At 48.9% G+C, this 26,426-nt stretch overlaps 1 protein-coding gene across 5 annotated transcripts in view; it reads left to right on the top strand.

The window, feature by feature from the left end:
• Window positions 1-5,283: 5,283 nt before the first annotated feature.
• The window catches only part of WDFY4 (WDFY family member 4), a 107,773-nt gene continuing 86,630 nt past the window's right edge, over window positions 5,284-26,426 (top strand). Inside the window, exons 1-13 of one of the 5 annotated variants that reach the window (XM_032226543.1) lie at window positions 5,934-6,017; window positions 7,705-7,840; window positions 9,974-10,314; window positions 14,847-15,127; window positions 16,979-17,093; window positions 17,639-17,745; window positions 18,636-18,818; window positions 18,896-19,085; window positions 20,016-20,199; window positions 22,215-22,396; window positions 23,479-23,931; window positions 24,607-24,708; window positions 25,755-25,945. In XM_032226543.1, the coding sequence (XP_032082434.1) occupies window positions 10,290-10,314; window positions 14,847-15,127; window positions 16,979-17,093; window positions 17,639-17,745; window positions 18,636-18,818; window positions 18,896-19,085; window positions 20,016-20,199; window positions 22,215-22,396; window positions 23,479-23,931; window positions 24,607-24,708; window positions 25,755-25,945 (2,013 nt within the window). In that variant the 5' untranslated portion in view covers window positions 5,934-6,017; window positions 7,705-7,840; window positions 9,974-10,289. Of the gene's footprint in view, window positions 6,018-7,704; window positions 7,841-9,973; window positions 12,123-14,846; window positions 15,128-16,978; window positions 17,094-17,638; window positions 17,746-18,635; window positions 18,819-18,895; window positions 19,086-20,015; window positions 20,200-22,214; window positions 22,397-23,478; window positions 23,932-24,606; window positions 24,709-25,754; window positions 25,946-26,426 lie in introns of all 5 variants that reach the window. The other 4 variants (XM_032226541.1, XM_032226542.1, XM_032226540.1 and 1 more) reach the window with 4 other exon arrangements.

The following is a 26,426-nucleotide window of genomic DNA, read 5'->3' as shown; positions in this document are numbered from 1 at the left end:
CGCCCGACTCTTGGCTCAGGTTACAGTAACTTAAATGTCCACGATTTGCATAATTCTACAAACAGCAAAACATACTCAGCAAATGTGACACTGAAGGAGCCATGACAAACAATGACATTAAAACAGACACGCAGCGCAGGAAGGCAGGCCGAAAACAGCCTCTGTTCCTCAGCCCAGGGACAGTTGCTCTACATCCACAGAGCTCGGGGACAAGAGAGGCAAAACGGCGCTTGGCCTCCGAGGGCCGTGGGAATAATTCAGATTTTAATGTTTTCTGGGAACCTGTCCGCTCTGGGAGAGCAGCATAAGTGAGAGGCTGCATCCTTTGTTTGGGCCTTCTGGTGGTGGAAATGTTTTTTCCTGGCTCCAGCCGCCTTCCTTCCATTATCGTGGAAAGGTGTGGAGTCTCCCATTATATTTTTTTTTGCGGGGGGGGGGGGGGACGACTCAGTAAGAGAGAAATGGATCAGGTACCCAGAGCATAAATGGAATAATTCACATGCCTAATTTATCAGCCCCAGATACCACAATTCAAGAGGGATTCAGCCAAAGAGAGAAGAGTTCAGAAAAGGTTTATCTTCATTTCTGATTTTGCAGTGTTCACTAGGGACATGGTTTTAATCCTGAAAAACCAGTTTTCACTGTGTCTTTTGACCCCACAACTATTAGAAGATGGAGCAGGTAAGGGATTTTGAGTTTTCTTTTAAAATATTGCTATTCTTTTTCTACCTTTTCTGGAAGCCTGGCACCCTGATAAATTAGCTATCAATAGACACTTAGATATAAACAACATCTACATATTGTTTTCATTTTTCATTTTCATTTTCCCTTTATTTGTATGCCGCCCTTTTCCCTGGGGGGACTCAGGGCGGCTCACAGTTCAAAAAAAGGGGGGGGGGAAGACAAACAATTGTGCGCAATAGAAGTAGCCCTTAGACTCATATACCGCTTCACGGTGCTTTACAGCCTCCCTAAACAGTTTACAGCATCCGCATATTGCCCCCAACAATCTGGGTCCTCATTTTGCCGACCACGGAAGGATGGAAGGCAGGTAGCCTGCAGTACTGAACTCTAACCACTGTGCCACCACAGCTCCCATCCAGACCACGAGACAATCAACCAGCTAAACAGGGAACAAAAGGACAAAAACACCCCACCCCCCCACAACACTCCCCCCCCCACACACACAAACACCAGCAATCAGCACCCAGAGAGCATAGATTAACTCCAAGATTAACATTAGATCAGACCGGTGGTGGGTTCCGGATCCCGTTGCAACCGGAATGGGGCATGGCATCCACCACATGAACGCACACAGCACATGCATGTGTCCTTGCCTCTTGCGATGCCTCCGCAAGGCTCCAGCTGCTCACCGGAGCATTGCGCAGGCGCTAGGCGCTTCGTGCACAGAAGCGCTGAAGAGCTCAAATACAGGTAAGGGGCTCGGGTGGGCCCTCTGGAGCACCGTACGGTATCAGGTGCTCCGCGCAGGCACTGGTACGCCCGTACTGGGGTGTACCGCCTGCAACCCACCACTGGATCAGACCAACAATCAAGTAAACAATACTCCAATCAAGGGACTGCCCCCCCCCACAAAAGTCAACAGTACCAAGAACATCAATCAGAATAGAGCTGGAAGGGACCTTGGAGGTCTTCTAGTCCAACCCCCTGCTCAAACAGGAGACCCTGCACTCTTTCAGGCAGGTGGCTGTCCAGCCTTTTCTTAAAAACCTCCACTGATGAAGCTCCTACATCATCTGAAGGGAAGCTGTTCCTCCGGTTGATGATTCTCACTGTTACGAAGTTTCTCCTTAATTCCAGGCTGCTTCTTTCTTGATTAGTTTCCATCCATTGTTCCTTATCTCGCCTTCTGGTGCTTTGGAGAATAGGTTGACCCCCTCCTCCTCTTTGTGGCCGTCCCTCAAATACTGGAAGGCTGCTATCACGTCACCCCTATGCGATTTCTCCGCGGGTGGTTCATGAAGCCAATGAGGAAAGAAGACTCGGACACGAATTTCCTTCGGGACGAAACCGACCCAGAACGAAGTCTGGGGGCTTCTTTTATTGATCATACACAAGGGAGGGGTGGATTCACATAGCCAATGCGGACCAATCATGATTGTGCAAGCTTACAGTATATGGTAACTCATTTACTCTCATGTAGACTCGAAGAACACTCATAGTCAATAAACCTTTTATCATCATGCAAACATCCAATGCTTAATTAATGTTTGAGAGTTACAGTTGTAACCCCTGATTTAATCAACGCTTAGTTACAAGTCTGTGGTTGCTGATCTGCTTAGTGTTAAGGGTACTGATTTAATCAACGCTTGGAGTTGGACAGTTTGTCTTACTGATCTAATCATATGGCCAATTATTGCTTTTAGTTTACTGATTTAATCATATGGTTAATTATTGCTTCTGTTCTATACGTGTTACAGTATGGCAGATGCATACCTGCACGTATATCGCAACACCCCTAGTCCTCCTTTTCTCTGCACCGGCCACACCTATTTCCTGAAACCATTCTTCCTCTGAGATGGCCCCAGGGCAAGTCACTAGATCATCAATTGAGAGCAAACCCCTCCTCTTACTAACACTGATGGCGTTACCTAGTTTGTGTCATGAAACACCTGCAAGAAAACAGCCAAGAGCACCAAGGACCTCACAGATGTGTATCTGTTACACAATGCAAGACGAGCCTTGGAGAAGGTGACACCTTGGAGAACATCTGTCTGGTGGAAGGTAAGACCCAGTCGTCAGTATATGGAATGGCCACTCTGGCTAGGGAGAAGCCATCTAACTCACCTACACAGCACCATATGAGGTAAAGGTTTGTATGGTTCTACACTTGTTTTATTGCCACGTTGTTTCACTCTTTTAATCTTCTCCCACCCTGGGACACAGCTTGGGAGGATCTCATAATACCCTCTTCCCCTGAAAATAAGACCTCTTCGGATAATAAGCCCAATCGGGCTTTTTAGCGCATGCGCTAAAATAAGCCCTACCCTGAAAATAAGCCCCACCCCAAAATACTGCAACACAGCAGGAGCCGTGAGGTGACCGCGCTCTCCACCTCCTGCACCTCAAAAATAATAAGACCTCCCCAAAAATAAGGCCAAGCTCTTATTTTGTTAGGCAAAATAAGACCCTGTCTTATTTTGGGGGAAACGCGGTATCCCTTAAGCCAGGGGTCGGGATCCATTTCCCACAGAAAACACCGGGAGCTACAGAAACCTTCCCCTGCCTGCCTATTTCTTGAGCGGCCACAAAACTAGCATATGTACTTGAATTAAGCCTTCTGTTTTCTTCTGAAACTTTTCTTGGATTTAATCGTGGTTGGCCTAATGAGGGTTGAAAAGCTCAAATACACATGCCAGCAGGTGTTGCACATTGGCGGTTGTGGCTCGTATTTTGAGCAACAGGGAGCCGCAGCAGAGGGATGAAAGAGCCACGTGTGGCTCCAGAGCCGCGGGTTGCTAAGCAAACGAAGGAGCCATCCTGCAGTCCCCAGCAGGGCAGAGCCAGTCCCTGGACTGGCGAGGGCCTTGCGGCTCCCTCAGTGGTTCCTTGGGAAGCGACCCGTCTATCTGTCAAACCGGGGCTTCTTCCCACCGTCAAAGGAGTCCTGGAGGTCCTTGACCAGATTGGCCTGGCCAGGGAGGCGGAACAGCCCCTCCTCGGTCAGGCCACGCGCCCGGATGAAGTCCACACCTTGTTCCACCAGAAGGGGCACCAGGTGCTGCCCAAACCGTACCGGACTGCGTCTTCCAAGCACTGACCAAAAGCACCTGCCAAACAGGAAGCCATCATCATCATCACAGCCGCAGCTCTACCCATGGGAGGAGATCTGGGGACCGGGAGGGCCCTGAGTGCGAAACGCAGGAGAAACTGGGAGGCAGATGCATTTTGTACCTGAGTCCGTCTGCACCCGGCTCCTCTAGAGGCAGCTGAAGGCTCAGCCTTTCCCTGAGATTTGGGAAAGGACGAGCAGAGAAAGTTCCGGGTTCCAATTGCCGTTTATAGTTGTTTCATTTTGTTTCAGTAAATGTACGTCTCATTGTGTTTAGTGATTTTTGTATACAACCCAGAGTTGTCTGACCATATAAATGTTCTCATTAAACAATAAGCCAGTAAATATTATGTACTCATTACACGTCCTGCTTAGGACATACACAACCACCAAATAGGTGGAAAATAGGTGGAGAGGGCTGTTGTGATTATGGAATCACCATGATCGAGTTTGGAAACACGGTTTGCGTATCCCAGCATGGTTAAAGTGAGGAGGAGGAGGAGGAGGAGGCGGGGAATCCTGGACATTGTAGTAGGCCAGGATGAGGAAAGGGAGGCTCATTCGGACACAGGTCAAGGACTTTGGAGAGAGAGAGAGGGAAGGAATAAACGTCAGCTGTGCCACCCTCCCTGGGCTGGGTATCCCTCCCTGCTCAGACCAAGACCAGCCGGGTCTCGTATCTGCCTTCCCCACAAGCCCCCTCTGGACTCTCCCTCCCGCCCCCCACGCCCAATGTTCGGGGCGGAGGGAAAGAGCCCCCCCGGCCTGCTCTGACAAACTCTCCCAGGACACACACAAAAAAAAATCTCCCCTCCGGGAGGGCTCAATTCCCGACGCCTTTAGCAGAGCAGAAAGCAGGCCGGAGCCCGTCCAGGGCCGGTTGGAGGGCTCGGAAACCCTCGAACTCAGCACCTGCCTGGGTGGCCGTGGCGGGAGGGAGGGAGCCCGCCTCCCCTTAGCAGCGTCCGCTTGCAACCCCGGCCGCCCCTCAAGGAAGGGGAGGGGAACCCAACGCCGCCCACGACCTTTGAGGCCGCCCCAAGCCCCCCCCCCCCCACCGGTGCCGGGGGAGCTGGCCGCCTGAAGGAGAGCCGCCTTCAGCCCCCCCGAGAAGCCGGTTCTCGCGCATTTCCCCGCCCTGGTTTCTCCACAGGAGAGCCGCCGCCGCGGTGTGTGTGGGCATGGGGGGAACCTCCTGGCCGATGAAAGGAGCCCCCAAGGACCCCTGGGAGCAGAGGGCCGGCCGGGCCAACCAAGCGCCCCCTTCCCCCGGGACCAAAGGCGCGACGGCCGCGCCCAGAGGACACCCCCCACCCCCCCATTGGCCCGGGTCGGAGTCCAAGGCGCCCCGGAGAGAGCCGGCGGGCAAGCAGGAGCGGACCGGCCGCGTTGGGGAGAGCGGAGCGGGACCAGCCCTGCCCGGAAACCGCGGCGCCCCTCGCTCGGCCTCTGCGGGCGGGGCAGCAGCCGGAGTCGGGGCCGGGACAGGCGGCCAGGAGGCAGCAGCGGCCGAGCGGGAAGCCGGGCACGGGGCGCGCGGGGGCGGCGGCCGGAGCGGAAAAGCAGCAGCGGCCGCCTCCCTGGCTGCGGAGGCCGCCGGCCGCCCATCCCTCCTCGGCCCCGCTCGGCGCCCATTAGGAGCTGTAGCAGCTCAAGCAGCGGAAGCCTCTGGCGAGGCCCGCGGCGCGTCTCTCCCGGCCGCCACCTGCTCCTCCTGGCTGGCGGCGCAGGAGGCCCCTCTGGCTTCCAGGTCCCGGGCGTCGCTTTCGAGGCTTCGGCCTTGCCGGGGTTCCGCGCCCAGTTTCTTCCCGGGCCCCGCCGCCCGTCAGATGCCGGGTGCGGCGCAGAGGACGGAGCCTGTGCCGCCAGCGGGGCCCCGCGGAGCTCAGGACTGAAGTCCCGGGAGTTTCTTCGGCTGCAGGAGGAGGAGGAGGAGGAGGAGGAGGAGGCGCAGCGGAGCTTTTCCCCAGCAAATCTTCCCGGGGCTCTTCCGCAGCCGGCGCAGGGCGGGCGGCACCAACGGCAGCTGCGGACAGACTCGCAGAGGCCCCAGCCGAGAGGAGCCGAGCGGCGCCCTTCGGGCAACGGGACCACCGGCCGCGCCTTCAGTCCGGAGTCCGGATGAAAAGCCCGCAGCAGATTCAGGGATGCGCCGCCTCCCCACCGCGCGAGGCGGGAGAGCGAGGCCCCGAGCGGGCCAAGGCTCAACGGCAGCGGCTCAGAGGTGGGCAGGAGGGGCGCCACCAAGCAGCTGGCCCTGGGCACGGGAACCCCTGGCCCTCCCTGCCGCTTTCCTGAATGGCTTCCTGCAGCCCCCCCCCCCCCGGCCTGATCTGGCTCAGTTTCCCTTTGCCCAGCTTCTGGCTCTGTTCTGTTTTCTTCCTCTGCCTCCCAAGGGATGGAGGGACCGTCCTGCCTCTCCAACTTTCCAACCTTGGGGTAGAAATGAGGGGGAAGAAGAAGGGGCCTGTGCTAGCAGGGATTCTGATAAGTGAGGCTGCTTGGGGATTTCCAAAGGATGCAACTCTTAATTGTGGCTCATGCCGGGGTTTGCAAGCTAATTCCAGAAGTCAAGTGTATTCACCAATGCAGTTAATTAACCCTCTGCACACATTAGCTGGTTGCTGTAGCATTTAATGGCAAATCTACAACAGCCCTTCGTTACTGCAGCCGGCGGTCTTTCTCGTGTGCCCAAGGAAGGGCTGCTCGCCTCCCAATTATCCTTGTTGATGCTCCAGGTCTTAAGCTGTCAAGGAAGCAGCTGCTCACTGGAGTCCGTTAAGCTCAGGCAGGAGAATCATAGCAGCCAATGGCCGGCCAGCCAGAGGGTGAAGCTCTTTCCTTAATGGGAGTGAGAGCAGGAGGCTCTCGCAGAAGAAGCCACGGGCTTTCACAGCCCTTGCCAGAGTTAGGACAATAATCCTTCCGCCATTAGAGCAGGAAGGAGAAAGTCAATCGTTCTGGGGATTCCTTCACGTGAGGGGAACCAGCTCCGAGCACAGGCTCTGACCAGTGACACTCCACACCAGCCCAGCACTGTCTCTCGAGGACTCTGGTCCAAGGTCTGCTCATCCAGGCCCTGCCGTCTTCTTAGAGAAGCTGACATCAGGCCATGGTGCTCAGCATCCCACAGAAGCCGGGCAGTGGAGAGTTGTACCAGGAGTTGCCAGTCTGGGCGCAGAGGCCTACGGCGTTAATATTTTTGTACATTCTTGGAAAACTAAAATTATCCCCCTCTTTAAGCTAATTATAAATGTATAAGTTTATAAGTTTAATAACATTTATATGCCGCCCATAACATAATTATCCCCCTCTATAATTTACCCTGTAAATTACTATCCAGGGACACGTTTTGACCTGATGGATACATACACAGATGTCCTTTTATCCAGTTTGATGTACGCAGCATTACACAAGGCTCAGAAAAGGAGTAACAAATAGTCAGGTAAAGAAATAAAAGAAGGAGATTATAACAGGAAGCATTATAGGACTAAGTGAACAAAAGGCCATTTATCCACAGCTGTCTTCATTTCTTCCAAACAAACTTTTAATTTCCCAGAAAAGACCATATACTGCTCTGAGCTTCCTCCCTGAAGTGGGAGGCCTTAAAATTCCTCCACCCGTTATTTTCTTTAGTAAACATTAAGCAATACTTCCCTTACTTTAGCAGCTTCCAGCTCTCTGGACTTCAACTGCCAGAATTCTCATCAATGGCTCTGCTGGCTGTGGAATTCTGGGATTCAAAGTTCATTTAGCTAGAAATGGTTGGGATACTTCCACCATTGCACCAAGGCAACTACAGTTGCATTAAGGTCACAGGAGTTTATTTTTTCTCATTGCAATTTATCAATAACCTGCATTTCTTATCCATTTTCTCTGCCAAAATAGTTTTCTTTTTTGGTCTTTGATAGATTAATCTCAGATCCATGCTGCCTCTCGTGTCATATAACCTAACATTTGCTGAAGATGGTTTGGGTTCTTAGCAGATGCACGCACAAATACAGAGAAATCCGCACTCTCAACCAACATGCCCCTATCACACAGTCGGTAAAGATTCTTTGTCCCTTTATCTATAAATGCATGAAACAACCAACCAATGCCTGCTTTAGTGCTGAATTACATATTCCATTTATTCTTTGGTGTATTTTGTATCCCTCATCTATCAATGTTTCTGAGTTGAACAAGCGATATCCAGTTCCAAAACTACAAAACCCAACTGAGGCCCACTCGGTCCCTTTATTGAACATTTCTTCTACATCAACAAACTGACATTTGCTTCTCCTTACAGGGGAATTTTTCTTACCAACCCCACAAAACTTTCATCTTCATATCCTGCCCAGCCTGAAGCTCCACAGCTACTCACTCTGCTTTACTGTGATAATTTTAAAAGTAACTGACTCACAGAAATGTGATAAGAAACAAAATAAGAAAGTGGGGGGGGAAATGGATTAATTGAAAATATAAAAAACATTGCCTCTGGGGATTTTTCTTAAATGGTTGCTTTTCAATAAAAGTTTATTTGAAAGGGAGCATTTTGCTAAGAGGGGATGTTTAATGTCCCTACAGAGAAGGCCTTGCCCAGGCTCTCCATTTACTCTGAGCCTAACGGAGGTTAGGACTTCTGAGATTTCATTCGGAGGCTTCGTAGTTCCACCTTCTGCTCCCCCCCTAGAGCGGCCCTGTGGACTCTGAGGGCTGGCCAAGGATTCGAGGGGGAAATTTAAAGGTTAAGCTGAACCTTTTGGCAGAAGGATGAAATGGAAACTTGGTATTAAAGTTAAGCAATCCTTCTTGAAAGGTGGCTGAAATCAGGCTCCTTCCGAAATCTCCGTTCTGTATTACATTTCCCCATGCAGTCTTTTTTTTTTTTAAATGCAGAATAGCCAAGAGGCTCAATTGTTAGAAAATGTTTGTTGTAATGAGCCTGCCTGGCCACAAGATGTCAGGATTGTCAAACTGAAAACGTGCTTCATCAATAGCAATAGCAATAGCAATAGCAGTAGACTTATATACCGCTTCATAGGCCTTTCAGGCCTCTCTAAGCGGTTTACAGAGAGTCAGCATATTGCCCCCAACAATCTGGGTCCTCATTTTACCCACCTCAGAAGGATGGAAGGCTGAGTCAACCCTGAGCCGGTGAGATTTGAACCGCTGACCTGCTGATCTAGCAGTAGCCTGCAGTGCTGCATTTAACCACTGCGCCACCTTGGCTCATCAAGTGTGAGTTAAATTGTTGCAAGAAGTTAGTCGGTTGTTCTCTGCCCTGGCCAGAATGTTCTGCTTTTAGGGGGGGAAATGTAGTCGTGGAGCGCATTCACACGCTTCTTCCACGGTTCAGTAAACAAACCTTATAATCCCATCCTATTTTCACTTCTACAAAAAATCTGCCCACTCACATATTTGTGCAATGCAGGTAATATAAATGAGGAAGGGAATGGAGGACTTTCCCCCCCCCCCAGGAAGGCCCGATAGTCATTCAGCTGCCATTGTCAAAGGTACAAACAATTCAGTGTTACTTTTGCTCACCAACATCCTTTTCTTTCTTCCGTTCAATTGAGCCCAATATTTGGAGACTGACAGAAATGATCACCCTTGCCCCCTTCCTAGGGCTGAAAGAAAGTGACTGGCCCAAAGTCACCCAGCCGTCTTCATGTCCAACCCGAGAACAGAACCGAGGAGTCTCCCAGTTCCTAGCCCGATGCCTTAACCACTACACCAGGCGTGTCAAGGCCTGCGGGCCAGATCCGGCCCATGGGGTGCTTAGAGCTGGCCTGTGAGGCCACTCTGGAAGCAGCGAAGGGCCGGCCCTCCGCGGTGCCTCTGCCAGCAAAAACAGAGTCCCGCTTTCACTGGCAGAGATTTGCAGGAGCCCAAAACAGAGCTTGGAGGCTCGTTTTCACCGGCAGAGCAATCAGGCCACCACAGCCACGCCTGGCTCTGAGTGATGTCAAACTGGCTCACCCCAGCCTCCCCAGGTCAAACGCAACTCTGATGCGGCCCTCAATGAAGTCAGGTTTGACAGCCTGCACTGCACCAAACTACCTCTCAAAGTACTTTTAAAAAACCATAAAAATTGACAGCACCATAAATAGGGGCAACTTTATTTTGTTGGATTGAGTTTTGAAAAGGTTTTATGCGTATGCAGTAACATCCTTCATGGGAATCTTACATTTCTTGCAGGCCTAAAGTGACTTCAAAGGTCACCCAGCAATTGAGCCGGTTCTTCTTCCCTAGCCTATTCATGCCTAGCTGGGGATCTTGGGCAAGATACAGTTAATGCTGCCGATGAGAGCTTTGTAAAGCCGGTAGCCGAATCGGCCTGGCCTTTCCTTGCCTAGCAGAGTCTGCAAAACCTGGGCATAATCCTTCAAAGCACTTCATTACACCGGCCTTCAACTTGATGGCGCCACGAATCTCTTCCTTGAAATAGTTAGAAGCATCTGGGAAATTACCCATCTGATCGCCAAGGAAGGCAGGAGGTCTTCAGGACAAGCAGATGCCCGTGACTTGGGAAACCCAGGGTGAGTCACCGAGCCCCGGCCACACACCCACACGCCGACCGAGTGGAAGCCTGGAACGGAGTGACTCATGGTGAGCTGAGAGCCTCCGTGCCTGAATTAAATGGGGAAGACATTTTCCTAGGTCAACAGAGGAGAACTTTTCAATGGTGAAACTGGGGCCCCTTGAAGGCTTGAATGCCAGCAGCGGAATGGGAGCAAAGCTTGGAGGGATCTTTCAATATAACTGTCTCATCCTCCAGTTGCACCACAATTAGCGTCTTGCTCAAAATTTGGGCATTCCCACTATTGTTTACATTGATTCACACTCAGCTCACCATGGTCCTCAGCTCTTGAACATCGCTGTGGACTTCTTTCTTTTGCTCATGGGCCTGGCTTGCTAAAACTGCACAGCTGAAATATTGTGTAATGGCCACACTGTAAACATAACCTCCCATTTACCTGTAAGTCTTAGCAGGACTCTGTTGCACGAAGAGTGGCTCTTTTGCATCACATCCTCTCCTGCATGGCTCAGTCAGCTCCACCATCCAGGTGGAATTCATATCATCCAATTATTTTGAATCACCTGGTGCTGCTGCCGGAGGCTGCTTTTCCTGTGGAAGGGAATTGCCCTTGAGAAGGTGGGGAACTGGACTGCAGCCTCTCAGTGCCCCAAAATTCACACCCAAAGGGTGGCATTGGAAGACTGAATGGTGGCACAGTGCTTAGAATGCAGCATTGTAGGCAAACTCTGCCCACTGCCAGGAGTTCAATCCCAAAGGGACTCAAGGTTGACTCATCCTTCGAGGTTGCTAAAGTAAGGACCCAGATTGTTGGGGAAAACATGCTGACCTTGGTAAACCTCTCAGAGAATGCCGTGGAGCGCTATAGGGTGGCATATAAGTCTTAAGTGCTATTGCTATATTCTGAATATCCCACCCCAGGCCGTTCTGTAGGAAGGGCTGCAATTGGGAAGGATGTAACCATACACCATAATTTAGATTTCAATATATTTGTTCTCCCAGCATTTTAACAAACAGCTTAAAAAGGGATCAGATGGGGAAAGAGAGCAAACTAGAACAGGTGAAGGAAGTTAGAGCAGCTGATTGAAAACTACATATTAGTTTCTCAGCAAAGTAATCTTTTAGTGAGAAGGTGACGATAAAAGTCTATGGACAGAAGTGACCCCTCCTGGAGTTAGCAACTAACAGATTTGCTATTTGGGCGGCCTCCCCTTTCCTTTTCTTCTCCTTCTGCCTTTCCTTCAATGGGTAAGAAGAGTTATTTGCTTGACTCAGCTGGCGGCCCCATGATTGTTGCACGGACGGGTAAATAATTATTTAGATAAACATTCAGGCAGTGAATCCTTGCTATTGTGAATTTTAAGGCGATGGGCGGGTAGGAAACATGGCTGTGAAAAGCTCTGGTGCATTTCAAAAACGGAGAAGCTCTAAGAAACTCCCTGCCACAGTAAACAGACGGAGGAGCCACTTCTCAGTGAAAGAAAGAAAATCCCAGTCAGAAAGAGAGGACGGCTTCCTCCGAGAAAGCATCCCACCCATTCCATGGCCACGGGGCTCGGCTCCGGCATTCGTTTCGTGGGGAGGCCAGTTCCGCAGAGCCTGGCCAGATAACCCCCTCTCCTCCTCCTCCTCCTCGCCTTTTCTACCTCCAACCCAGCTCCGATCTATTTGTGCTTCTGAACTTCTGCTTTCGCAAGGAAATATGCTCGGCTGGCTAGTCAAATGAGTAAGAGAGGAAAGTTGTCAAAAACTGCTTTCCTTTTCTTGCTTGCTTGGAAATGCAACCAGCTCGGGACGAAACTTGCACAGGTAGGTCCAAATTTGCCATTTTTTCAGAAACTGCTTTCTCCGTAACGCTTGAAGAGTTGCTTCCAAATGAAACGTCTGGAAAGAAGCTGCCGTTGCTGTGTAGAACAAGATGGGTGGTTGTGTGCAGTTTTCTGGGAGGAGTTGAACTTGCTAGTTGTGTGGAATTGGAGAGGCCACAGGCGCTGTGTTTAGGTCGGTCTCCCTTCTGCTTGGTTAAAGCCTCTAAAGGGGGTGGGGGGAGTGTGTGGTTGTGCTGTGGGGAACATTTCTCTGAGGCGGGGGGCCATTAGTGAGAGAGTGTGGGGATGCAAGAGCCCTACTTCCAGATCCGGCCCCAGAGCTCTCTCCTGCACCCATGACTGTGCACATTTCTGGTCACCACAATCCAGAAAAGATGCCCTAGGAAGAGTGCGGAGAAGAGCGAGCAACAAAGCCAATAAGAAGTCTGGAGGCTAAACTGTATGGATAAATGGTTGTGGGAACTGGGTACGTCGAGTCTAATGAAGGGAAGGATTGGGGGGGGGGGGGGACGTGATAGCAGTCTTCCAGTACTTGAGGGCTGTAACAGAGAAGTCGGGGAGGGAGCGCAGTTTCAATTATTTTCCAAAGCAGCAGAAGTCAAAACAAGAAGCAATGGAGGGTAATTCATCAAGGAGAGACCCAGCCTAGAACTAAGGAGAAATTTCCTGACAACGAGAACAATTAACCAAGGGAATGACTTGCCTCCAGAAGTTGTAGGTGCAGATATTTAAATTTTAAGTTTATCTTGGCATCATCTTGGATTACGCAGTCTCCTTTAAAGCCTTGTTTGCTCCCCATTAAAATAGAAATATTAGAGGTTCCAAATGGCTCTTCATTTTGGAATTCTAGCATCCTCAGGCATGTTCCTAAAATGTTGTGGTGATTCAGCGTTACTTGCAGAAGATAACAAAAGTCAAACAGTCAAGTTACAAAGACAGAACAATTTGCCAGGGCAAATCAGGGTGCTGGAGTTTTAGCCTGTAGGAACTTGTGTGCATGGCAGAAAGTCTTGTACAGAGCACAGAGCCTGTCCTTAAAATGGGGTTTTGTTTCTTGGTTCTTGAGGTTTCCTTGCCCTCTATGGTGATGTTCATGGGATGTTGTTGTTACTGTTGTTACTGTTTTTTAACCGTCTTCTTGTTTTCACCTTAGTTAATGTTAATTTGACTTTGCACAGATTGGCTTGAGCAATTGCTGCCATGTCTGTAGTTCATTTTTATGCCCAAATTCCAAAGGTAAATCGGAGGCCATGTTTAGCCATTTATACCGACAATCTTTTCTTGCTGAGGCCAGAGTGGATCCGGTGATAATACATGAGGCAAGGGAGGGATGCAGCAAACGGTAGCAGCAGGAGGTCAGTTTGCAAGACCTTTAGAACATGCCTGCGATTAAAATATTAGACTTCAGCTGTGCTGATCTGCTATTCTGCTTCTTAGTTGTACTAAAATGTGTTAGGTGGAAACCATGATTTATCAAGCCATGATGGTATTCGTGGCCCATCTGATGATGTGTCTGGCACATGAAAGACCAGGTCTTGACTTGGAAAAAGAATATCTGGTGGAGAAGAAGCGAGGTCTTGTGTGTTTATGAAAACTCTGAGAAAGGGGAAGGGCCTACAGGACCCGCTCAGAAGGAAACTAGTCTCATCAAGTGGGTGGGTGCAGATACTCATGGAAACCAAGCAATTTGTTAGACATTAAGTTTTATATATCTCAAGGTTTTTCAGAAGTGCTTGGCCACTGGCTCCTTCCTAGAGCCAAGAGAAAGTGACTGGCCCAGATGGGACCAGAACACAAGGTCCTCTGGTTTCTAGTCTGATGCCTTAACACTTGCACCAAATAGGCTCTCGGTTGTTATACTGTATTTGGTTATTATCTTTATATCCCAGGCAAAGGAATGTTGTGGGAAACCATAACTGAAATTTTGGCCTTTGGAAGATGGCCACGGTGCAGCTGCTTCCCTACCCTGAGATGTCTATTTCCCATTCAGAAACTTTCAAACTTTAATGGTATTTGTATGCCGCCCACTCCCTAGGGACTCAATCCATTGCCAAATTTAGATAGCACCAAAGTGTGCTTTAATTATGAATGAAAGCACTATAATGTCTTAGCTATATGAAGACCATGTCAAGTGTTGATACTGCTTTATACTGAACTGGTGGTGGAGTGGTGAAGACACACTTGGAATGCTGCATCCAGTTTTGGTCACAATGATTTGAAAAAATGGTTGAGATTCTAGAAAGAGTGCAGAAAACAGCAGTATAGATGATGGGGCTTCCGGAGGCTAAACTGTACGATGAACAGTTGTGGAAATGAGGCATAGCTGACCCGTTGAAGAGAAGGATTAGGGGCGTCATGAGAGCTGCCTTCCAGGGCTTGAGGGGCCGTCCCAGGGAAGAGAGGTTGTTGGCCTGTTCTGCAAACTACCTGCTGGAAGCAAGCTGGAAGATCTTGAAAGGGAGGTGGAAACTTATCAAGGAGAGACCCAACCTAGAACTAAGGAGAAATTTTCTGATAATGAGAAGAATTAATCAGTGGAGCAGAAGTTGCCTCGGAAGATTGTGTGTGCTCCATGACTGGAGGTCTTCAAGGAGAGACTGATGGCCATTTATGCAGGATAGGATAGGGCAAGGGGCTGGACTAGAAGACCTCCAAGGTCCCCTCCAATTCTGTTATTCTATGCTTTTGCTCTATTTTCTTCCAGATCATTTTGACCAAAGCATGGAGCCTGTGCTAGAGCTACCAAAAGCATTGGCAGAGAAAGCGGACTCCCCAGATGAGCATGGAAGCCAGGATCCCACCCTTCCCAAAGGAGGCCATGGGGCAGCGGTCAGAGAGCGTAGCACAGAGCCTCCGTGCCAGCAGCTCTCCTTCCGAAGGGAGACCCTGGACCGGCATGTCTCGGAGTACATGGAGGTGGCTCTTTTCCTGAGTCCAGAAGAACAGCAGAGGCGATGGCTTCCCATCCTGGCCGCTTTTCTGAAGGTTAGTTGGATTTCACATTATTGGGTGTTTTCAACAGAAGGAGGCCCAGCTGATACCCATAGCAAAGAAGGAAAAAGAGGAGAGAAAGGAAGAGAGGAAAGGAAATGGCCTCGCTGAAAAGGTACCAGGGAAGGTGGGAAAGCCTTCTGCTTCCATTTGGAAAGAGCGGCTGCTTTTGTGAGGAAGCCTCCTTCTGTGGGGGGCTTAAGAGCAGCTGGAAGGGACCGGGGCCCTCAGGGGCAGCCCTGGAAGTCTTGGAGGCGTTTATCAGAGAGAGGAAACTGAAGCTGCTTGAAATGGTGGTGCAGAGTTTCTTTAATTCCACTCCACCCTCTTGTGATCTCTCATGCCATTATTTTTACTTCATTTATTTTAACAAAAGGCAACATTCAGGCTTCTTAAACAGAATATGCCTACGTGTAAAGGAACATAGATTTACTTCACCCGCGATTTGTGTCATGGAAGTGTCAACCTTTTGCTGAGGTGAAGCTGAAAACCACAGATTTTTAAGTCTGCTACATTTGATTATAAACTTTTTAAAATAGCAATAGCAATAGCAGTTAGACTTATCTACCTCTTCATAGGGCTTCCAGCCCTCTCTAAGCGGTTTACAGAGTCAGCATATATTGCCCCCACAGTCTGGGTCCTCATTTCACCCACCTCGGAAGGATGGAAGGCTGAGTCAACCTTGAGCCGGTGAGATTTGAACCGCTGAACTGCAGATAACAGTCAGCTGAAGTGGCCTGCAGTACTGCACCCTAACCACTGCGCCACCTCTATCTAAAAACCAATTGTTCCTGTTAGATTTATTTGGGGATAACGGTATGATTATGGCAACTGAGTTGTCGAGGAGCGTGCACACTCCGCTCCATAACACCACAGAGGCGTTTTTGGCATAAATGATCAGATGGAGCTGAACAGGGGTTATTCTTAGGGGTTCATTACAGAGCGCAGCAATGTTGCTTGGCTTTTAAATAGCAATGAAGGAGCCATTGGCCCCCCCATCTGCCTAAACCCTCCTTTGCTAGCAATCGCTGACTCACTTCCAGATTCTTCTTTCTACCAGCGCATTAAGCAAAGTTCCTTAAATTCAGCATGGACCCAAGAGAAGACTGCGCCTAAATGAACAGCACGCAAGTTCTTCATACTGCTATCATTTCAGAATATTCTCCTTTTGCCTGTTCTGATTTGTGACGATTTAGCTTTGGTGTTTTTCTCTTGCAGTCTGTTGCATTTTTAAACCGATGGCTCGTAACCCCAAAAACAACCTGTAAAAGTACAACTGACCAGAACAGCAATTGCACTGGGAGTCCGTGGCCTAGAAATTAACGAACTAAATAAGTGTTATTAGGGCATATTTGAATTAACACCCGGTGTACGTGGAGGAATGGGGCTGCGTGTCTCTCTTCTCCTCATGGTCCACCCGTCCAAAGCTCTTCGATGGACACGCTCCTTGTGAGCTGCAGATCCTCAAAGGTTGTCCTGATGGGTTGGGCCTCCTCTGCCTCCAAGTTAAGGAGGAGGCCCTGAGAGGTGGAAAGCAGCCACCGGGAGGATCCAGGTGCTGAGCCTGTCCTGAGTAGGGATGTCCAGTTCAAGAGGGCGGTTCGGATGACCCAGTTGGCTTCTATGGCTCCAGGAGAACCCACTCTGCTGGGAATGCAGGAGTTGTTAGAAAGCCATGGTAGTTTATCCTACATTCCTCAAAGAAGGACAAACGTGAATGTGAGAAGCTTCCAGCTAAGAACAAAAGTCAGGGGAAATTATCATTCTGGTAGGGAAAATTACCAAGTCAATGCATTGAATGTGCATTTTCTTCTTTACATGGAAAAAAAAAACATCTTTTTTTAGGCCTGGGAGCAGTCAGATGGCAGCATCTATTTTCCAAATATCCAGCTTTTAGCAAGCGAAACTTCCAGTTTTCTGGTGAAAGAAATCAAGACGAAAATGAATGGAAATCCAGCAGGTGAATCTCTTTATGTATCTAGCCTGCAGCCCGCTCCCTGCTTTCTGCTTTATCTTGTTGTTGAGAAGATCTGTGCCAACCACGTCCAGCAGACATTGAAAAGTCTTTATAGCTGTGTTTGGTTCAGGCCAGGTCAGGACACCAGTTCATTCCTTTACGGGGGGAACGTGAGGATACGGAATGGGAGAATTCTATAAAAATTGTAAGTAGCCACAGACTAATAGCTAAAACAGGGCAGGAAGATTAATCTTGTACTAGGTAAGACTGCAGGGAAAATTCCCAGAGTCAGCAAGGACCCAGGAAATTATGCTACTTTCCTAGAACGGCTGTAATTTAGAGGCTGCTTTATGCGGCAGCTATTTCGAGTGGGCTGAATGGATTTCTGAATGGCTTTGTGTTGTGAGCACACGGGCAGAGTAATGATGTTCTGCAGCCGTGTTGTTCTTCACGCTTGTCTGGCTTCCGTCCCCACTGGCACCTCTGCCATCCACTGACCCTCTTGCTCCTTTCTTGCACGGTGTGAATATCGGCTGCCACAAGAACAGAAGACGCTCGGCTGCTTGTGTGGCAATTTCTGCAGTGGAAGGGAGAGCTGGATTCTGCCGGTTACCTGCTGCTAAAGTCAATCTACTCACTTTCACTCTACACCTCGGTAAGAGAAAGGCCTCCCCTCTTCTTCATGCAGCTGGAAGCGCTGGCCCCAAGGCCGCCTGAACGCTCCATTCACTCCTCTGACTCAATCAAACTGAAGCCTTGATTGTGGTTATAGGTCAGCATAGGACGGGTGGTCAATGGAAAAGCACAGAATCTACATCACAGTCTAAAAGAGTTATGAAAAGTGGAACATATACCTGTATCTGTATCTGTATCTATATAATCCTTAGTATCTCTTTTTTTCCTTCAAAACTCACTTTTTCACTTCTCATCCAAGAAGCCTCTTCACCTCTGAAGAAGGGAACTATTGGCTTGGCATTGAATAATTTGAGCCCTGCAGATACCTGGGGGGGGGCACCTTTTGTCCTAAAGTAATTTAAGGATGTGTATTTTCAACCACACGGTCCCCGGGGGCTTTCCTCCTGCTGACAAAATAGAGGACTAACTCCACAGGTGCTTGAAAATCTTACCAAGGGAGACTCCTGGTCTTGGGGCAGCAGCCGTGGTTTCAGTTGTGCGGCAGCTGAGTGCCAGGTCTCCTTCCGTCCATTCCTGAGGTCTCCCTCAAGGCCAAGAGGTTCTCTGGAAGGACGGCTGCCGTGACGGATGCGTAGAGTAGGACACGGTTGAGTCTTCTGGATTATTGCTGGAGCGTTGAGGGGGGAGGCAATGCACAGGCTAGCAGGCGTCTCCACACCGGGAAGAAGTAGGCAGACACCAAACTTTAGAAAAAGTACCAAAGGGAAAATTGCAAGAGGAGGTCAATTAAAAAAAAACTCTGAACAATTATCTGTACCCCTTTTCCCACCAGTCTCATTTTCCCCCCCATGTTCTCTGGGCGGATTCTGAAACGAGCATCAAACATCGCATGTCTTTTCTTTGGGGCAGGAACAGGAACTCCGGTGGAATATAATCAAGTCTGGGCTGCCTGTGACGCTGCTGCAGTGCCTGCACCTCTTCTTCGTCTCTGCCGGTCTGGAAGCGGCTCCTTGGGGCAGGCGAGAGGAGGAGGAGGAGGAGGAGGAGGAGGAGGAGCAGGCCCTGCGGGAGACCCAGGAAATGCTGGTGCAGGTGGGTAGCGGCCCAGTCTAAAAACAGGCTGATTATTTGAATCAAATGGTGGTCTTATTGTTCTTGTTTACTTTCAGACAATGGTCAATATTTATGAAGAAAAGCAAGGAGTGGAGATGCTTCTCATGTCTAGTCATCTTAAATCTTTGATCATAGCAAGATCCTCCCGCTGGGATCAAGGCAGCCCCGCTTGGAAGCAGCCTGCAAGCCGAGTGCTACGGGCGATTTCAGAGGCCCTTTCCGAGACCACCATTTCATACCTGCAAGGTAACTGGCCCTGATTTGCCCTGGCCTCAATTCATGGGCCTCAGTCCCTCATCCTTGCTCATTTAAGGAGGGGTGTGTGTGTGTGTGTGTGTGTGTGTGTGTGTGTCTTGCCAGGACATCCCCGTTCTGGTTTTTCATAATTACAAAAGATTCTTTGTCTTCTAATGGAGCAGAATTGCATCCCCCTGTGGTGTTTTGCACAATGTGCTTTTCTTTCCTTAAATGCACAGATCCTGTTTTACCTGCAAAAGCCTGATAATTATTTCTAAATTTTCTGGGCAAAACATTTTCTGCGTCTCTTGCTTTGCAGCTGTTACTTTCATCCATGGAGGCAGCTCCTTGGCTGGGCTGCATTCCCTTGGAAGTTGCTTCAGTAATCTGCCGATCTTGTTCTCTGCTCTTTGAACTAATAACCCCCCCTTTTAAAACAAATTGTTTCATCAGCTGAAATGTGGCCATTTTGGGTGGTCGTTTTCTTTAAGGAAAGCCACAATGGCAGGTTCCCGGCCTCTCTTGCTGGCCTTTCATGCTGTGTGACCGGGAGGAGTTTCTTGAACCAGCTGCCACCGCAGGCGCTGGAACGGTTGAGATTATTTGGCATTGTTTCTCCTTTAGCCTCGGGCTGCTGTCCAACTTTTCATAGGGTTTCGATTAGATTAATCCAATTTGAGTAATCCATCAGGTTGCTGACCCTTTGACTAGATCCAGTAAGGCTCTAATTATATTCTTACACTTATCCTTTCTTGATTTAAACATTATTTTTTTCAAATTCAAAGGTTACATGTTATATTTTTGTATGCATGAAGCATAATGTAAATTAATCTTATGGTGCCAGAAGAATAAGTAGAAATTTCTGTAAAACAGGGTGAGGATGACTATAATCTTACATGTGGCGGCTACTTATTACATGCAATACTTTTCTATCTACAGATTGCATCAAAACCTCCATTCACAATTTGTCAGAGCTTGATGATTCCTCGCCTACTTGGGAAGTATGTGAATCCATCAATATTATCCTGCATTTTGTGAGGAATTCCTACCCGATTTCCCCAGCCTTGCTTTTGGAGTTTGAGAACAATGGTGGGCACCAGCTGCTGTTGAAATTTTTTTTAAGGCAAGTCAATTGATAGCATAGGGGCTGCCAAGATGTGGCGCTGACAGATTTCTCACCTTACAGTTTTATTTAGGGGGGAAATACTTTCAAGTACTTTTTAACATTCATGTATCCTTGTAAATGCACATTTCTTTCCAGTGATGGAATTGAGGTGTTAAACCATTCTGGAGAAAGACTACAATAACATGTGGCATCTAAAATGCCGATTATTCTGTTTTCTTGTATGGACTTTTTCCCTTTAAACTCTGGCCAATTGTTCTTCAGGGATAGGTTTTAATAACTTTATCTCACACTTCTTGCAAACATCAATCAAAGCTTGTGGCATTTTCTAGGCAGGTTTGTCATGTTCAGGACAGAACAAAAGAGCACATGACTTGCAGCATCAATAGATCAGCAACTGTAGGCTCATCCTTGCTAAAGCTGAGCATCCCATGGGGCTTCCCCGCCCCCTCCCAGTGAACTGCCCTGAGGCAGCACCAGGACTCCCTTCCCCATCAGTGGCCCCGGGAAACCAGAGGATGCCAGCAGAATCCCTTGGAGAGGGAAACCCTTCGCCCCTCCCAAAAACCCCTTCAGGAGGACACCAACCCTTTCGCAAAGCCCAGCAGCCGCCTGACCAACCACGCTCTAAGGAGAAAGAGGTATTCCTTCTTCTAGGGCTTCACAGATGACAAGAAGTGATAGTATCGCTTTGCACCACACTAGTGAGGTCACACTTGAATACAGTTGTGTCCAGTTCTGGTCCCCATGATTGGATGATCAGAAAGAGTGCAGAGAACAGCAACAAAGAGGATTAGGGGCAGAGGGGGTATTCAGTCGGTTCAGACCGGTTCAGGCGAACTGGTAGCGGAAATTTTAACTAGTTCAGAGAACTGGGAAATACCACCTCTGGCCCCGCCCCTGCCCACCTGGTCTCCCGGTCGCTGCTTGCCCCACCCGCTCACCCCACCCGCTCACCCCACCCTACCCACCTGCCCTACCCTGCCACTCTTCATCTTGCCTACTCGCCCACCGTTGCTGCCTGCCTTCCACTGTGGCACTGTCAACTCCTGGGCAGGCCTAGGCCGCCTCAAGTCCTGGTTGACTCGACTTCCGGCCTGGTATACCTGCCTCCACCGCTGCCACTGCAAGCCCCAGTCAGTGCTGGCTCCTGGGCCGGCCTAGGCTGCCACCTCAGGGTGGACACAGTGAGGCTCAGCTGCCTTTCAGACCCGGCTCTGGCCATCCTTCCACCCGGATGTCACCCACCTGCTCTCTCTCCACCTCGAGTTACAGGACGCACAAGTCGCTGGCTCAGGCCTTCCCGGGGCCTCTGCCCGCATGCCGCCCGCTCGCCCTCTGCCTCGGGTCGGGGAATGTGCCAAGCCCTGGCTCTGTCCTTCCCGGGGCCTTCGCCCGCATGCCACCTGCTCGCCCTCCGCCTCGCTCACCTTCCGAAGGACAGCCTTGGTGGGGAGGGAGATGGCGAGGCTCAGCCGCCTTTCTTGAGAAGCCTCCAGCCGCTCGTCATTTGTGGCATGAGAAGCCTGTAGCCCTTGGTCGTTTTCAGCACAAGAAGCCTCCAGCCTCCACGGCCACCTTGGTTCTCGCTGGCGAAGAGGTGGCAGCTGGAGGCTTCTTGTGCTGAAAAAGAAGCAGTGGCTGCTCCAGAGGCTTCAGGGAACCACCCGAAGCCTCCGGAGGGCCTCCATGGGGGGAGCGGGAGGGGGGCTCCTATAAAGCCTCTGGAGCCTGGGGAGGGCAAAAAAATGGCTTTTAAAAAAGGCTGAACTCAGAGCTGAACCCAGCTGACAGGGCAACGGCTCGCGTGCCCTGACAAATGGCTTCACGTGCCACCTGTGTCACGCGTGCCATAGGTTCGCCATCCCGGCTATAGGGCCTCCTGCCCTGAGCAGAGGGTTGGACTAGAAGACCTCTGAGGTCCTGACCAATTTGGTCATTGTATGATTTTTATGTTCCATGATTGCGTGTAAAATGATTCCTCCGCCAATTAAGTCTTCCAGTTGTGTTTCCAGATACGAAGGGCCACTGGGCAAAAAAGAAAATGCCAGCATCAAAGAAACACTGGACTTAGTGACACAATTGGCACTTTGTGGGGAAACTGAGCTGCGTGTTTCATGCAATATAGTGTATCCACAACTGCCACAGTTTAATGACAAACTTCCACAACTTAATGAGAAACTGCCCCTTTCTTCTGGTAAGTAACTCAGGTACGAGTGAGTTAGGATAAATGGCATACAAATATAATAAATTATGTCATATAGAAGATTTTAATATAGCCTAATAAATGGAAGGGAAGTGGGAAACTGCCAATAATGTGAAATGCCACGTATTGTTATGCTTACTGACCATACACATGACTGTTCAAGAATTGCGACATAATTTTGTTTCAAGAGAATTAATATTTTATATTGCGTTTACATTTTCTGGTTTCATTGTTCCTTATAAAATGGATAGTAAAAGCTGAATCCTTAGCGATAGACTTGAGCAGAGATCTTTTTATTATTAAAAAGTAATAATAAATAAAAATGATTACTCTGCCGAGTGTTTATAAAAGTAAAAAATGGGACATAAATTAGATAAAACAATAAATATCCTTTATCTCTGTCACCAGTACTATCACATACAAACATACTTCTAACTAAAGATTTCCAAATTCAATTGGATTCTTCTTTTTAAAAAAAATCACACAATTAAATAACAGCTGTTAGAATATGTTGTATTTATTGAAGTTGTAAGAGCTGTGGTGGTGCAGTGGTGAGAATCCAGCATTGCAGGGTAAGTCTGCCCACTGCCAGCAGTTTGATCATGAACAAGTCAAGGTTGACCCAGACTTCCAATCTTCCGAGGGGGGTTAAATGAGGACCCATATTGTTGGGGGCAACAGACTGACTCTGTAAACCATTGAGAGAGAGCTGTAAAGCACGATGGGACAGTGTGTGTGTGTCTTTATTGCTCTTGCTCATAGTAAAGTGCAAAAGTACTTTCCTTCATGCTGCGTTTAAAGAGAATATGGGTGGAAGGGAAAATGGCCGGACGGTGTCCAAGAGACGCACCGTGAGGCCCCCTTGGAAAAGAGACGCAGGATTCACCTGAGGAAGATTAAGAATGGCCATCAGGAGGGCCTCAAGGAAAGCAGACAATCCCTTCTTTCTGCTCTAGAGACCTAAGACCAACAGCTGCAATATAATGCATTTTCCTAGACTTAGCAGAAGGGAGGGAGCAACAATACTTTGAAAACTGTCACATAAATTGTTGATAGGATTATTGTTTCCACAGGAAAAAGAATAAGGAACCTGAAGGCTTTCCAAGTACTAGAACTGCTTTTCCAGAAATCCAGCAACCCGAATCTCTGCCAGTACATTCTGCTTGCCCTGAAATCCCTCTGGACGTGGGACCCCATGAATTTCTTCCTACTGGAGTGGTCTCTGCAGCCCATCTGCCAGTTTGTGGGGGTCATCCCCCTCAAGCCCTTCCGGGTCCAGGCCCAGTTCTTCCAGCTGGTGGAGTCCGTGGTGAAGGACCTGTCTTATCTCCCCCACGAGATCCTGAAGAAGATCCAGTGCCTGATCAATGAAAACGCCCGTCCCTCGTGCACCTCGCTTGCCTTGGGCTGCCTCCACAGCATCACGCAGAGGGAGCCCCTCTTGACAGACATCTTCAGGGATTCCGGACTTTTGGGAATGCTGCTTGTTCAGTTGCGCAAAGAAGCCAAAAGACTGATAAAGAAAGGTACCCTCTATATTCAATAAGTACACTAAATCTTTTCCAAACTGCGAATGGATTGCCAGCAGTTCCACCCCTTTCTCTGGTTGCCTGTCAGAGCCCCGTCTGAAATTTACCTTTGTGTTGATCCGAAATTTGGCTGCCACTCACACCTAGACAATCCGTCCTGTAGGATGCGCTGCTGCTTCCTCCTGCTGGACCTTCTTTTATTGCCAGCAGAGGTTGGACACCCTTCCCGCTTTCTAGGGGAATGAAACATTTGCTCAGAGAAACGCTTGCTTCCTCCGCCTTTCCCTCCATCATTCGTGATACGTCAGCAGCTTTCTCCCAGGGGCTAATCTGAGACGTTACTCGCCCAGGGCTTCATTGGACCCTTCTCCCCCCCCCCACCGCTTTCCCCCTATTTTTCTTGTTTTCCCTCAACCTCCCCTCCTCCCTCCTTTACAGGTTCCATTTTAACTTCAACACAACACACCCCAATCTCCTTAACCAAATCCCGACGTTTCTTCTTTCTCGTACTGCTTGTCTTCCAAATCTGTTGCGCCTCCTCACCTCCTGAGGCGGCAGGAGGTCCAAGTGAGCGCTGTCCTTCTGAGACTGTATTTTCCTGTTTGTGGAAAGGACAGCCATCCATGCCCAACGCTACTCACGAGGAAGTCGGTCTGGTTTCTTGTCATGCAGGAAGCACTCAAGCGAGCCCTCAGGTGTCGGAAGGGGAGGATCTCCTCAAATGGACTCTGAAGATGGCAGCCGCTCTGGTGGAGGGATCCGTCAGGAACACAGGTAAAGGAGAGGAGAACCCAGTTTCACTGGCCACAACTTCATCCGTCGCTTCTTCTGTCGAGCCTGAAGCCAGTGGATAGTCCAGTCACCTGGTAGATATTTCCTTTCCTAGTCTTGCCACGGCTACCTGGTCTGTGGAAGATTCAGGAAACTCTCCATGAAAATAAGAACCGGCCCTGGGAAAGAAAGAGAGGCAACCTTTTCCCCTTTTCTAAAGACAACGTCCTAACCTGCGCAGGGACTTAGGGACCTGGCTATGGATTCAGGGAAATCTTACAATTTTAGAGAAGCTTTAAGACGATTGCAAATTAATGTGTGCAACATAAAGCATGCTAATGTTGGGTTAGGCTAATTCAACAGAGGAAATGCAATTACTTTTCCTTTTCATGGAATCTTAAAGACGGCCCGGATAACAGAGGGCTATTTCTGTCTCCATTTGCGTCTTTCCCTTCATTTTTCAACATTTTCCTATCTTTCTTAATCAGAAAAAAAAACTTGAAAGGGGTGGGCAGAACTGAAAACGTTTTCATGGCCATTAGAATGGTCGTGACAGGCACCTTCAGAGATGCGTCCCCATCTTTCAGTGGAAAGAATCCATAGAGTGAGACAGGAAGGGAGAGATGGGCTGCAGAGAACGATGAGCCTTAGGACTCAGACCTAAATACTCTGGAATTATTTACAGGATGCATTTACAGCAGCATAAGGCAATCTGCACAGCGGCAACAGCCACGGTGCCTTACTCCAAGGAGGAAATACTTAGAGCAAAAGATTGAGAAGGAGACTGCACCAATTTTGGCATATATTAACAACACCGATTTTTCAGGGTGGGGGAATAAATATATTAATATTTCACTTAAGCCATGGGCTTTACTCCTTTCATACAACGTTGCATTCATTGTACTCCTCAATAAAATGTAATTATTCTAGTAACTGCTCTATGAACCTGGCCATATATTACAAAATAATCTATGAAATTATTATCATTAAGTGGCCATCCTTCTGCTTGGAACATAGCTTAATAGCAGGCTGTACGTGTGATTTCTCAGTGATTCTCAGGGACTACGGCATGGTGCCCTACATCAAGATCTATGTGGATAGTGAGGTGTACCGAAGTGATGCCGTGAACATCCTGGAGCAGGTGTCCATCGTCAACCCTGAGGAGTACATGAGCTCCGTTGTTGGGGCTCTCTGCTCCTCTACTCAGGGTGAACTACACTTCAAGCTGGATCTACTTAAAGTAAGGAATAGTAAACGCCAGATCTATCTTATCTGAAAAAGATGAGGGCTTGGGCTATGTTCCTCCACTAGGCCACGAATCATAGGGAATATAGTTACTTTGCCTCGTAGGGAAATAATTTATTGAAATGTGTCAGCAGTCCCTAAAACTGACCTCTAACTGAAGACTGAAAATACTATTGGCATGAGGAAGAATTACTCGGTCATAAGTCCTGCCCAAGAGTGGAAGTGATATGTCCGCCTTCCTTGGAAGTCTTCCCAAAGAGGGTGGGCGGGCACCCATTGTAAAATCTTTAGTAGCTCCTGCAGGGACCAGGGGTTTGTACTAAGAGAGTTCTCCTGCTTCTTCCGACTTTGTGAATGATGTATATCTGTGTTTCTGGCTATTGCTGCCCCTGAAGATATGGCCCAATATTGGACACATTTCTTGGCCTCTAAAAAGTTTCCTGCTGCTGCAATTGTCAATAACTACCCAAAGAAGG

This window comes from Thamnophis elegans, chromosome 11, assembly GCF_009769535.1.
Source record: "Thamnophis elegans isolate rThaEle1 chromosome 11, rThaEle1.pri, whole genome shotgun sequence".
NCBI lineage: Eukaryota > Metazoa > Chordata > Lepidosauria > Squamata > Colubridae > Thamnophis > Thamnophis elegans.
The sequence above is the reverse complement of the archived record's forward strand: the minus strand, read 5'-3'. Positions and strand labels throughout refer to the sequence as shown.